The 13,236-nt window shown below is 42.8% G+C and overlaps 1 protein-coding gene across 2 annotated transcripts; it reads left to right on the top strand.

The window, feature by feature from the left end:
* Nucleotides 1–656: 656 nt before the first annotated feature.
* On the top strand, nucleotides 657–11,671 carry kcnk13b (potassium channel, subfamily K, member 13b). 2 transcript variants are annotated; one of them, XM_061754311.1, is made up of 4 exons: nucleotides 657–1,244; nucleotides 5,904–6,301; nucleotides 6,434–6,664; nucleotides 11,113–11,671. In XM_061754311.1, the coding sequence occupies exons 1-4, from the start codon at nucleotides 908–910 to the stop codon at nucleotides 11,266–11,268; spliced, it is 1,122 nt and encodes a 373-aa protein (XP_061610295.1). In that variant the 5' UTR covers nucleotides 657–907; the 3' UTR covers nucleotides 11,269–11,671. The 2 variants fall into 2 exon arrangements, with proteins under 2 accessions (XP_061610295.1, XP_061610294.1); XM_061754310.1 differs by having other exon boundaries at nucleotides 5,904–6,664.
* The last annotated feature ends 1,565 nt before the right edge of the window (nucleotides 11,672–13,236 follow it).

The raw sequence follows: 13,236 nt of genomic DNA, 5'->3' as shown, positions 1-13,236 counted from the left end.
GTACACGCATTTTTTTCTTTACCATTTTACCAGATTTTAGCACATGCACCACACACATTATGATTATTCCAGCCTCCATTGTGATTCCCATTCTCTATACCCGAAACAAGATACTGTATATGGAATTATGCATTTAGAAAAAAGGTTCTCAAAAATGTATTTGGCTACAATTTTGTATTAATCTTTATGTGCACGGCCTTGTAGTTGGATGATTAAAGTAGAGACTTTTATTTGCCTATATTTAAGTGCAGTGTTAGTGTTCAAAGTGCATAATTCCAAAGTGACTAAAGAAAATGTTGTTTCTGCTGATTACGTTCCAGTATTTTATTGTTGGTCATTATGGCGGTACTTGGAGAGCTAAGTCATTTGTGAGATGGTACTTGGCATACAAACTTTGACAACCACTGGCACAGTAACAACATTACCCCCCCAACACAGCACTATAAGGACTGCAGGTTAATTCTACTCTATATATTATATTTTGCAATTGCATCACTGTTCTGTATTGACTATAAAATGTATATTGATGGTGGTGGTAGTGTTGTGCCTCAAAGCCCGGCAGCCGTGCGTAAAACGTGCGTTCTGGGAAGGTGGGGGTTGGGGGTCCGCGTTTTTTTTTTGGGGGGGTGGGGGGGGGTGGGGGGGCAGGACTCGAGCGCACCAGTGAACAACAGCATCCACAGGTTGTTGCGCGGATCTCGTCATCTCTTGTTCTGACGCGCCAGATGTGGAAATGACAGTCATCTTTCCAGGACGCTTTTGCCTCGTTCATTGATTTGCGCGTGACTTTGCTCCTTCCGTGCGTTGACCAAACATTGCGCGCATCTTTCCTTTGAGGGTGAGCGCGCGTTTTGTTCGAGAGCATCATGACACGAGCCCCTCACCTAAGCTGCACATCGGCAACGTAATGGCATTTAGGGGCGGTTGCTGCTGCGGTTCGGGTCCGATTAATGAAGATAATGCGAGATTCCTGCTGCTGGCCTTGTTCATCATCATCTACCTGCTATGCGGGGCAGCCGTGTTTTCCGCGCTGGAGCAGCCCAAAGAGAAGGAGGCCAAGGAGCGATGGGCGCACAGGTTCGAGCTCTTCAGGCACACGTACAACCTGAGCAAGACAGAGTTGAACCGCTTCCTCAGGAACTACGAGGAAGCCAATGTGGCAGGAATTCGAGTGGACAGCATCAGACCTCGATGGGACTTCACCGGGGCTTTTTACTTCGTGGGAACTGTGGTTTCCACCATTGGTGAGTGACAACAAATAACAATAATAATAATAATAATCATAAATAAATACATTTTATTTTATTTTATTCAACCACTTTTTTTTTTTACTTAGCAGATTTATTTATGTATGCATGATATAAACATGGACAGCGAAGTTAAATTTCAATATGTTCACATGTATGTTTAAAAATAAATAGCTTTCTATTCACAGAGTAAGTACACTTTTTCATCACTATACAAATATCAATGACCATGTACTGTATGTCTACTTTTTTTTTTAGCAACTTGAGTTAGTATATTTAAATTCAGGGGCGCCTTTAGAGTTGAATAAAAATCCATTCTTGTGATTCACCATCAGTGTTTTCTCCACTGGAAACAATAGAAGTTGTATAAATCCGTTTCAGGGTCAAACGGATGAAAGAACTGTTCAGGCGACGTTTCAAGCAACATTTTAATATTCATAACTGCCTTACAGGTGTAGAAAGAACTCAATTGCTCAATGCAAATCAATAAATTGTGTTCGAGTGACTGGCCAAGATTACAGCTTGACGCTCATTGTCCAGCGTACGACCTGTTTCTTGTTGTCACTTTAGTCATATTGGACTGAGCAGCCATGCGTGTACCGCTACTGACGCATTAAGGTCCAGTTCGTGATACTGTTGTATATGGCTGCTGTCACACATGCAGCTTCACCATCACTGGTAAGAAACGCTAACCGCAATTTGTGAGTCATCCGTAAGATCACATGTGTCAAATTCAATTGCACAAGGGGCCAAAAATCAAAAGCACACTCAAGGTCACGGGCAAACACGATAAGCATTTATTGAACAGACGAAAACTACATGTTGTTGTTTTTATGACCTCGACCTGATTTGAAACCGACGGGACACAATAGTTTTCCAAAAATAAATCAACTTAAATAACTTTGCCTATTTATATCTGCATCAAGATTTCTCTTTTCACAATTATAAAAATTCAAAATATGAAGAAGTTGGGGGGGAAATTGAAATATAAATGAAAATGGTGCATATCAATAAAAGTTCAGATAGTAATACATCAAAACATTCCATTTTCGTTATGGCATTTTTGTCAGCGCTCGATTAGCATCTTTTCTTGGCATTGATTGTTCAGGGTAAGCTTGTGTGTTGTTGAGATTCTCTGAATGGACTGCAAGTGTTTTATCAGCGAGGTGACGCCTCCGTGATGTTTTGTTCATCTTCAACGCAGAGAACAGCTGCTCACACAGATATGTGCTACCAAACCGCGTGTGGCATTGCTTCAGGACTGTATCCCGTGAGCAGCGCCGATCCAACAGTGTCGTCCTCCGCTTACAGTTTGCCATTACACTCCGGTTCTTTCAGCTTCATCTGAATCTGTAGTGCATTATCTAGTTGTACATTGGGCTGCAAAGCAGCTCGAAATTAGTTTTCTGTGCTTCAAAGTCAATCAAGCGCCGTGCGAATTCAGTGCGAACTTTGCTTTGTGTGTTTATCAGCAAAGTGTTGGTTTGGGATCACCGTGGCGCAGACTTGGCTCAAGATTACTTGGCAGCAGGGAAAGTGAGACAAGTTGAAATGTTGCGTTTGTGTCTCGCAAAGGGGCAGCGTCACTTGAAATGCCTTCACTGCATTACTAATCGTGCGGTCCCATCCCTGCAGCTGGAGGCCAAAGAATCTGAGATGCTTAGTTATTTCAGCCAGAAACGCCAACTCACATTTTCACTTTGAATCGCTTAGAACTGTGGATTCTTTTGCTTTACTGCACTGGTTCCCAATTTAATGTCCAATACTTCCTCTGTCACAAACAAATCGGAGTCCACTCCACAGGTGAAGATCAGTCGCGTCAGTACGCTCACCCACAGCAAGGGAGCATGCAACAGTTGTTTTTCGCTCTTTCGGTCAATCTTGTTTTCAAATCAGGGGCCCTCTCACACTCGATCAGCCTCATTCAGATCAGCATTTGTGTATATCATTACATTTGCAAACACCTGCTTTTTGTCTGGACACAAGACTGCACATACTTTGATCATGCAGTTCTTCAGAAACTCTGTCTCAGTAAGTGGCCGGGCTGATTTGATCTCCTTGCTTAAACAGCAGCTTCACATTGTGATTTTGCTTGGGTGAAAACAATCTGTTTTTAGTACTGTGTGATGAGATCCCTCTTGCATTCTTTTTTTTTTACTTTTCCTGATTGGCTTGTGCCATTTTAGTTTATATTTAAATACAGCCATATTATCTAAAGAATTAGGATGCACGGGTTTGCCAGCAATGGCAATAAACATATATATTCAGCTTCTCACTGGTTTTGAAAAGCTCTGTTTTCAGAATCAACTTTTCTCTTCGCCATTCTATTATAGGATTTCTTCTTTGTGTCATTGGCGCTTCACAATACTTCTTTAAAAAAACTTATCGTAGGGTGTTCGGGAATCAGAGGATTATCTACTGGCATGGTTTGCACACGGCAATTATCGTATCATGACTCTTTAATGTGTTATATTTGACAGACGTGGTGTAATAGTTAAAGTGGTGTTGTTTCTAGTTGTGGACAGTTCAATTATTGCTATTTTTGGTGGCAGTGAATCCAGCACAGAGTTACAATGCTCGTGCAATGAATGACACTCTGGTCTAATTCAGCATTTGTAATGTGCATGTGTGGGTGTGACGGGAAAAGATGTGTTGTCGAAGCTAATATAGACCGCTTATTAGCTGTCGGCAAGCTCACTATGTCGGCTGGTTCCGTGCTGATTTCTAAATGGTCCCGCGAGCTGAATGAAATTGTATCCCAGCCAGATGTGGCCCGCATATGTGACGCATATGCATTAGATGATCTCTAAGGTGAAGTCTCACATGAACCCCATGTTGTTGTTACTTGAGTGGGGTTCAACCCTTGACACCTCACAAGAGACTTTTCCCACGTGACACATTTTGGCATCCTATGATTTGATGCCAGTGCAGTCTATTACGCCACTTGTTTATGTCGTTTCAGCAGATATGACTGAGGTGAAAGAAACGATACCCATACCACAGTAGACAAACATCTTTAACAGAGTGTTGGTATTGAGTGGCAGAAGTTAAGAAATGTTCCACATATCCTGGTTTAAGCCAGGTACTTACACCACAACTGTACTGTATATCCCTGGAAGGCAGCGTATTGCTCATGGCAGAAACCATTTTTAAGGCAAGGAGATTTGGTATTTTTGTCGTCAAATATTACGCTCTTGCCAAGTACTGTATGGTTATATACTTATCTACTGTTTATAAAGGACATACATTTAAAAAAAAATTGAAATCTCAAATTTCAGAGGTGCTGGGATTCAATTCAGAGGTGCTTGAGCATCCTAAAATGGGGCTAGAAACACCCATGTGCAGAAGAACTAGCTTTATTTATTCTGTAAAAGTGGAAAACTGGAGTTAACAAACACCTATCCTTGTGCATATGCACCATCAATGTGTCTTTCTCGTCAGGATGTGATGGTAAGTGCAATTTAAACATTGATTATAGTTTTCTGTAATAAATGACACTTGACCGGTTTTGTGATTAACTGTCTGACATGGCAAATTTAATGAGAATGTGGAATCAAGTGGGTACATTTTTAAACATACATCATTCCCATGTTGTAATGACTTTTCATTGATTATTTCCAATGACGTCATCAATCACACTGCAGTATTGGATGTTCCAGACGAATGGAGAGGGAATACAGATGTTAATTAATTAATTAATAGCAGTACTGTACTTTCAAAACATGACGAAGTAATATTTACAGTGTAATTAATACTCATTGTGCTGAGTCCATCTTTCATCTACAGCTCTCAATATCTCATAAATATGAAACCTCTGGACAAATTTTCCGAGGCACAACACACTTAATCAATAATTGAATAATGGCTAAATGTCACCCTCCTCGAGTAGGTCAGGCCTGGATGGATGAATACATGATGGAAACAGAAAGTGTTATAATAAAAATGGGTGACAAACTTATTCATGAGTCGTCTCTTTTACGTCATTTAGTAATCAACTATCTCATGCTTTGGTTAAGTGACAAATGTTCTTGAAAGGCAGCATGGTGTATTAGTGTCAGACAGTCAAGACGTCACAGGTTCAAATCTCGGCTCAGGGCCTCCCGTGTTTGCATGTTTTCCGCGTGGGTTCAGTTCCCACTCAGTGACGGTGTGAATGTGACTGCGCATGGTTGCCCATGTCTATATGTGCCCTGCAACTGACTGGCGACCAGTTCAGGGTGTAGTCCGCCTTTCGCCCGAAGTCAGCTGGGATAGGCTCCAGCGCCCCGCCACCCTAACCAGGATAAGCGGTGTTGAAAATGGATGGATCTGTGCTGCTTCACTTTTCAAGTTTCTTATTAACACTGCACAATATACATTGCACACTATATTGTTGTAATGGACGGTTCAAAAAGGATTTGGCACCGAATATGATCATATTTAGTATGTCTGACAATGATCAACAATTTTTGAAATTTCTTTTCTAATAAGTCAAACATCCAACATACACAGTAAATTCAGAATATGACAGGGACATCTACCATGTTCTTTAAAATGGTGAAGTATATTGATCGTTAAACATAGTACAATTGAGTCAATGTAAACATTTAGCAACAACTGCAGTTATTGTAGGGAATTCTGTGTTGAGATTTTTAAGATGTGTTTTGTGTGTCCAAGGCTTTGGAATGACCACTCCTGCCACAATTGGAGGGAAAGTCTTCCTGATGTTCTACGGCCTCCTCGGATGCGCAGCCACCATCCTCTTCTTCAACCTCTTCCTGGAGCGGGTCATAACTGTCATCGCCGTCGTCCTCAAATCATGCCATGAGCACCGCCGCAACAAGGCTCAACTCCCCCAAAATGGACAAGGGGTCCGTGCAAGGTCAAGTGGAAAAGGGGAGGACCTCGCCGGCTGGAAGCCTTCAGTCTACTGTGTGATGTTCATCCTTGGAGCGGCAGCCATTTTGGTTTCTTGTTGTGCCTCGCTCATGTATTCTGCAGCCGAGGGCTGGGGCTACTTGGACTCGCTCTACTTCTGCTTCGTGGCCTTCAGCACCATCGGCTTTGGAGATATGGTGAGCAGCCAGCGGCTCGTCTACGAGGGCCACGCTACGGCAGCATACCAAATGGGAAACTTCTTGTTCATCCTGGCGGGCGTCTGCTGCATCTACTCCCTCTTCAACGTCATCTCCATTGTCATCAAGCAGGTCCTCAACTGGCTGCTGAGGAGACTCGAAGCCCCCTGCCGATGTTGTTACTCCAGAAGGGGTCACCACCCACACCGGCACCCCCGTCGGAACGTGGTGGCCCCGGGCCACTTGCGAGCCCGCAGCGAACCGTCCATAGAGACAGATGCCATCAATGAAAGTGAAACTGATGTTGGGCGCAGGATGTCTGGAGAGATGATCTCTATGAGAGACTTCCTCGCAGCAAATAAGGTGAGACCGTTTTTGTGAATGTAATCACGTTTCTACAAGCCAGCTTTTCACTCCTTTCCCCGTCATTTGTTTAGACTGCTTTTACGAGAGACATAATGAACACCTAGTCAATAATCGAGCTTCACTGTAGTCGTTGTCTCCTTGTTAAGTTTCACGAGTGGCCTACCGGCGGCCACTAGTTTTGCTGCCATTCGAAATCTTAATTGACGGTGTTGCAATTTCGCAGCTGTAACAGGATATTCAAAAATGCCAAGTCATATCACAGTCCACGAATGGAGTCAATGATTGCGGTGATCATTGCCAAGAACCTCTGAAATACCTACACTCTCTCCTGTATTTCCATTGTTTCTATTACTATAATAGAGCAACAGCGGCCAGCGCAATCTTCTCCTTCCTTGACAATCCCACCATGATTTTTGTTGTTGAATAACGGATAATACAGTTGTATACTGGATATGGTGCCTCAAAATGTGGCTTCCCAAAACAAACACCAGAGGCTGCAGTTTTTCCATTGCAGCGATTTGGGTTCTGTGTGCAGCGGTCAATTGCCTGGTGTGAAGGTATGAGTCCCCAATTTCACAATGCACTGATTGGTAGTGCTCACAGCCTAATAAATTATTGTTATGGGCTCTCCCTACAGAAGGGATGGGTAACTTAAATGATGACGGAGGCCAACATTTTTTGTCAGCCCTACCAAGGGCTTTTTGAGGGCGGAGTTGATGTTGATTGCCCACTTCAGGTCTTGAGAGACTGTAATTCCCAGGAACATGAAGGTCTCGACGGTTGACACAAAGCAGCTGGACAGCGTGAGGGGCAGCTGTGGCGAAGGATGCCTCCTGAAGTCCACGATCATCTCTACAGTCTTGAGCGTGTTCAGCTCCAGGTTGTGTCGGCCGCACCACAGCTCCAGCCGCTCTGCTTCCTGTTGATATACAGACACGTCCTTGACGAGGCCGATGGCAGTGGTGTCATCTGCAAACTTCAGGAGTTTGACAGCCGGGTGCGTTGAGGTGCAGACGTTCGTGTAGAGAGAGAAGAGCAGCGGAGAGAGGACACAACCTTGGGGCGCCCCAGTGCTGACGCTGCGTGTGGATGAGGTGGCCTCCCCCAGCCTCACCTGCTGTGTCCTGCCCATCAGGACGCTGTAAATCCACTGGCAGATGGCAGTTGAGACGCTGAGCTGGAGAAGCTTGGAGGAAAGGAGTTCAGGGATGATGGTGTTGAACGCTGAGCTGAAGTTCACGAACAGGATCCTCGCGTAGGTCCCTGCACTGTCGAGGTGTTCGAGGATGAAGTGCAGTCCCATGTTGACTGCATCATGCGCAGACCTGTTTGCTCGGTAGGCAAACTGCAGGGTGTCCAGCAGGGGACCTGTGATGCTCTTGAGGTGGTCCAGCACGAGACACTCGTGCTTCCATAAACTCAGCAGTTTCATCTGTCTTTAAATTTAAATAAGTGAAACTATTTCTCAGACAAGAGGAACAAACCGGCATGCCGCTGCTTGTCTAATCAGTCTTCTGATTATCCCTTAAACTGGAAGATAAACTTTGGATTAATTTTCATCTGAATCATGTGAATAATGAGCCCTAAGTGTGGCAAAGAAGAACAAAATAATATTGTTAACTCAGACTGTCTGGAAATATAGGGTGTTTGAAGGTTTGGCTTATGTTACTGTTCAGTGTTGTGTGCAGTGCCTGTACCAACATCAGAATCAGAATCATCTTTATTTTGCTAAGTATGTCCAAGAAACACACAAGGAATTTGTCTCCGGTAGTTGGAGCCGGGCGGCACGGTGGCCGACTGGTTAGAGCGTCAGCCTCACAGTTCTGAGGACCCGGGTTCAATCCCTGGCCCCGCCTGTGTGGAGTTTGCATGTTCTCCCCGTGCCTGCCTGGGTTTTCTCCGGGCACTCCGGTTTCCTCCCACATCCCAAAAACATGCATGAATTGGAGACTCTAAATTCCCCGTAGGCATGACTGTGAGTGCGAATGGGTGTTTGTTCCTATGTGCCCTGCGATTGGCTGGCAACCAGTTCAGGGTGTACCCCGCCTCCTGCCCGATGACAGCTGGGATAGGCTCCAGCACGCACGCGACCCTAGTGAGGAGAAGCGGCTCGGAAAATGGATGGATGGATGGATAGTTGGAGCCGCTCTAGTACGACAACAGACAGTCAATTGACAGAGAGCACTTTTGAGACATAAAGATATTGAGAAAAACACTAAGCAATAAAAGGTTGCTAGTAATCTGGTAATGCCGGTACATTTTGTTGTTGTTGTTGTTTGTTTGTTTTTGACAATTGTGCAAAAAGATGCAGAGTCCTCTAGCAATTAGAGCAGTTTGAATGACTAATAGAGCAATAGTCCGGTGCAATGACCATTGTGCAAAGGGTGCAGAGACTTCAAGGAATGTATGCAGTTTAAAGTGACTAGTCGCGAAATAATCTGGGACAATGTTGATTGTGCAAATTATGCAGATACTCCTCAGTCATCTGAGCAAGTGGTGCAGATGCTACTCTGGCATGAGTGGCCAGTATTGGTCGACAACAGATATGCAAATAGTGCAGCGTGGCGAGACTACCACATTACCGTATTTGTCCCATAACACTTCAGCAATGCCACAGACACAACATTTCAATATTAAAAATCATTTTTGATTGGTGCTTAAGCAATATTTTTTTAAAAACACAAAAAAAACAATGGTGAATTTAGTTAGTTTGTTCGTGTTTAGCCACAAACAATATCAATTTCTATAGCAATTATCCTTATTAAGGTCACGGGTGAGGTGGAGCCTATCCCATCTGACTTTGGCCAAGACCCCGGAGTGATCGTCAGCCAACTGCAGGGCACAAAAACAAGCAATTATCACAATTACAGACAACGGAGTCTACAATGAACCCAAAATCCATGTTTTTAGAATTTGGGAGGAAGCTGGATTTAAAAATAATAAAAATAAAATAAGACCCACTCAAACACAGGGAGAACATGTAAACGCCACATAGGCCGAAATAAATATAGTGTATTTCACTACGCACAGATGTGTACATTGCCTCTACCAACATTATTGTTCACTGAAACATCAGAATGTATGTTTCAAGACTTGATGTTTTATACTCTTTGTCATTTTTTGGTCAGGAAGTGCTTGTTTCTAATGTCAATTCCTGCTTCGTTTTAAAACTAGAATACGCTTTCTGCGCATGGAAGCTAATGAGCAAAGTGAGAAAATAATTCCTTGCTTTTACTTTAATCCGTGTTATCAGATCATTAGCTGTAGCTGGCCAATTTAATATACTGTAGATGATTTGATTTTCCAGTCACCTCATTAGCCACACTGTTATGATTTTGATTTTCCAGTCACCTCATTAGCCACACTGTTATGATTTTTTTTGTTGCTCTATTATTCCCTGCCTATACTCCTGCTCTCCCATCCAGTATGTAGACAAAACGCCTCATTCAAACATGGAAATGAGTACACAATACAGCATATACAGTATGTTAGATATGTATCTAAGGCAGTTTAATGTTTCACACACACAGTAGAGGTGGTTTGTTGCACATTGATTTTGGTCCTTTTTTATTATTGTACCCCCAAAATGATCAATTCACACTCTACACAAACAAAGCTGCACTTCTTGAGCTGGGGGATGCGGTTGGTTCCTTATTGAAAGGCAATTAGACAGTAGTCAGGAAGCAGAAGAGCATCTTTCCAACAAACTAGTTGCCATTTTCACATTTCGTCCGCAGCAGGACTCAAACCCGCAGTTCTGAAGCCCAACTGCTGAGCTACTGCTGCTTTTGTTCTATGTTAGTATTGAGCTTTGACTTGAACTGCTAGTTTAGTTTGCAAGCATAAGCCAATAAATCCCTGTGATCATGCTTTTTAGTTTGACAACCTTTCATCTGCTGTGCTCCTGTTTTGTTTTGTTTTTAACCACGTAGAACTTGAGATATCAACGTATACAAATTGGAAGTGTGCCAGAAAGGTTCCAGCCTCGGTGTCACTTCGCATACAGTAACAGTAATAGTAACAGCAAAAATCTGACGCGGGAGACAAGGTTTTAACTAACCTAAAGTAACCTACCAAGATTTGATACACAGAGTAAAGGAGAGTACTTTTGGTAACCTAGCAACAATATGGCCCAATTAGTCCTCTGCGAATAAGGATGTGGGGGCTGGCAGCGCCGTTGGGCTCAAAGTATGTGCCAAACAGATTCGCTGTATTCTACACTCACTCAGTCCTGTGATGTCCAAAAAAGAAGAAAAGAATTGCTGTGTGTGAGTGGGAGGGAGGTAGAGTGTTGCTTTTGTACCTGTCAGTCACACTTTATTGAGATCTGTGTTCACTTAAATTAACACAGGCATGGAACATAAGTGGATTCAGAGAAATAACTGTTGCCAGGACATTGCGGTAGTGGCTCTTTCTCATCTGATTTCTTTGAATGTCTCCTGCAGGTCAACTTGGCTATCATGCAGAAGCAGCTTTCCGAGATGGCGATCGGACACCCGCGCCAGTCCAGCTCCACTTCACATCATAACGGCTTCTCCGGGGGAGTGGGGGCGCTCGGCATCATGAACAACCGGCTGGCAGAGACAAGTGTGGACAGATAGGGAGAAATAAAGTGGATCCAGTGGATGCAAAACAGTGCGAGGATGAGCGTCGAAAGGAATAATCAGCAAAGAGCTATGCTTCCTTGGAGATTCGAATACTGCGTATTTCCCATTAACATGTGTACGCTCAAACAATATGAATAATGCATGATAGTTTGCTGGAATCTCACATATGGGCCAGGTTCAGTATGGTGGGATGTTCATCATGTGGAATTCAGTTTCCATGGTGATAGAGAAGTCCACTTTGTTGCCCATGTACCTGAGCTTTAAAGGTTTATTTGCCATAGCTGACTGCACAGCTGACTTCCACTGCGCTTAAGTGCTTTACAGAACAGGAAATTCAGTGTACAGTATCTCATGTCCATTGCTGTATACATAGATGGGAGAAAATTGGCTCCAATAAAGCGGCTTTTTTTTGCTGGTTTCTGTCTTTTATTTACACAAATCAGGGTGTCATGCAGAATAGAAAAGACAAGTTCCCAAATATATTAATGATGGGGGTCGTGCTACATTATCAGTGTCAGGATAACAATGACAATAACTAGTCAGATGTAGCTTCCTCAAGCAAATTTGCTCACCCTGTTATTCAGTGCTTTGGCTTTCATGATGTTGTCATTTTGGCCCGAATGTATGTACGTGTGTACTTGGCTGATTTGTGGATTCAGAGCAGGCAAGAAAAACAACAACAACAACAACAAAAAACACATTTTGAAATACTGTCCATTTTTAGAAATTCTTTCTTGAGTTTTTGAAAAAACATACACCCACTCGATAATCTTTGCTCCAAACGTGCAGGTGAGGGAGCGGTATTCAGTATAACATTGACCAGCTATTAAAAACATGTATTTTTATTTTAAATCATGTTGCATGCACAGACAAACTTGGTTTGAAACTGAAGCTTCCGTTTTAGAAGCAGGTCCTGCTTTCCACTTGTAGTTAGGAGTCACCTGAGCTCACTGGTGCCTTGAGATACGAGTTTCATTTGTTCTGTGACCACTTTCATAACTCAAAACACTCGTATCAAATCCCCCATTTAAACGAATGGAAATGCCATTAATCCGTTCCGGCAACCCCTAAAAACTCCCAAAAATGTTTGTAATGTGTTTTTAAAATGGAAAATAGCACTCTAGAATTTTGTACTTTACAGAAACATAGTAATTAAATAATTACATAGAATGTAAAGAATTAAACATGATTTAATGCTTCAATTCAATTCATTGTGCTGATCTACAGCCATTGTGGAAAGGATTATAACACCACTACTAGTGATGCTATTCGTAAGCCACTCTATGGCATTTTCCATTATGTGTTAGCATTACGCTAGCGAGGTAAATTCCTAAGGAAAAGTCGTTTAGTGGTTTTAAATACCGTGATTTTGCTGCCACTATACAGTGCTCGTATCTCAAGTTTACGCTCGCGAGTCTAAACAAAAAATCAGCCAAACGACGGCTCGTATCTCGAAAAACTCTTAAGTCTACTCACTCGTACCGCAAGGCACCAACTGTATTTAAAAAGACGACGAAAGCAGATCTCTCGAACAGCGCGACTGTTTTCAAGGTGACCGTGATGAATAACTGGCAAGAACTGATTGCATTACTTTAATGGGCTCTTGCACAAAACGTATCGTATCCTTTGCGGATAATACGCTTCACGCTTCTCCACTTTTGCGCACTATGACAGCCATGTAGTCTGGAATAAACAGGCAAGTATGAGTCTTAAAAAAGATCACATTTTTTTTCCCCCCAAAGCAACACATACAATACCGTGAACATTTTTGTGTTCCAATGTTTATATCATCATGTGTTTTAAGTTACCATGAATTTCCCAGCGATGTTAAACTCACTCATAAGTACAGTAAATACTGTATATTGCTCTGTCCCAGAACCTGATTTCCTGGACATCGCAATGCATGAAACCGTTACATTTAAAGGAGAAATAGATTCGTTAAAGACAGAGAGCGAGGAACTA

This window comes from Phyllopteryx taeniolatus, chromosome 18 (assembly GCF_024500385.1).
Source record: "Phyllopteryx taeniolatus isolate TA_2022b chromosome 18, UOR_Ptae_1.2, whole genome shotgun sequence".
NCBI lineage: Eukaryota > Metazoa > Chordata > Actinopteri > Syngnathiformes > Syngnathidae > Phyllopteryx > Phyllopteryx taeniolatus.
Note: the sequence above shows the minus strand (reverse complement) of the source record. Positions and strands in the feature narration are given on the sequence as shown.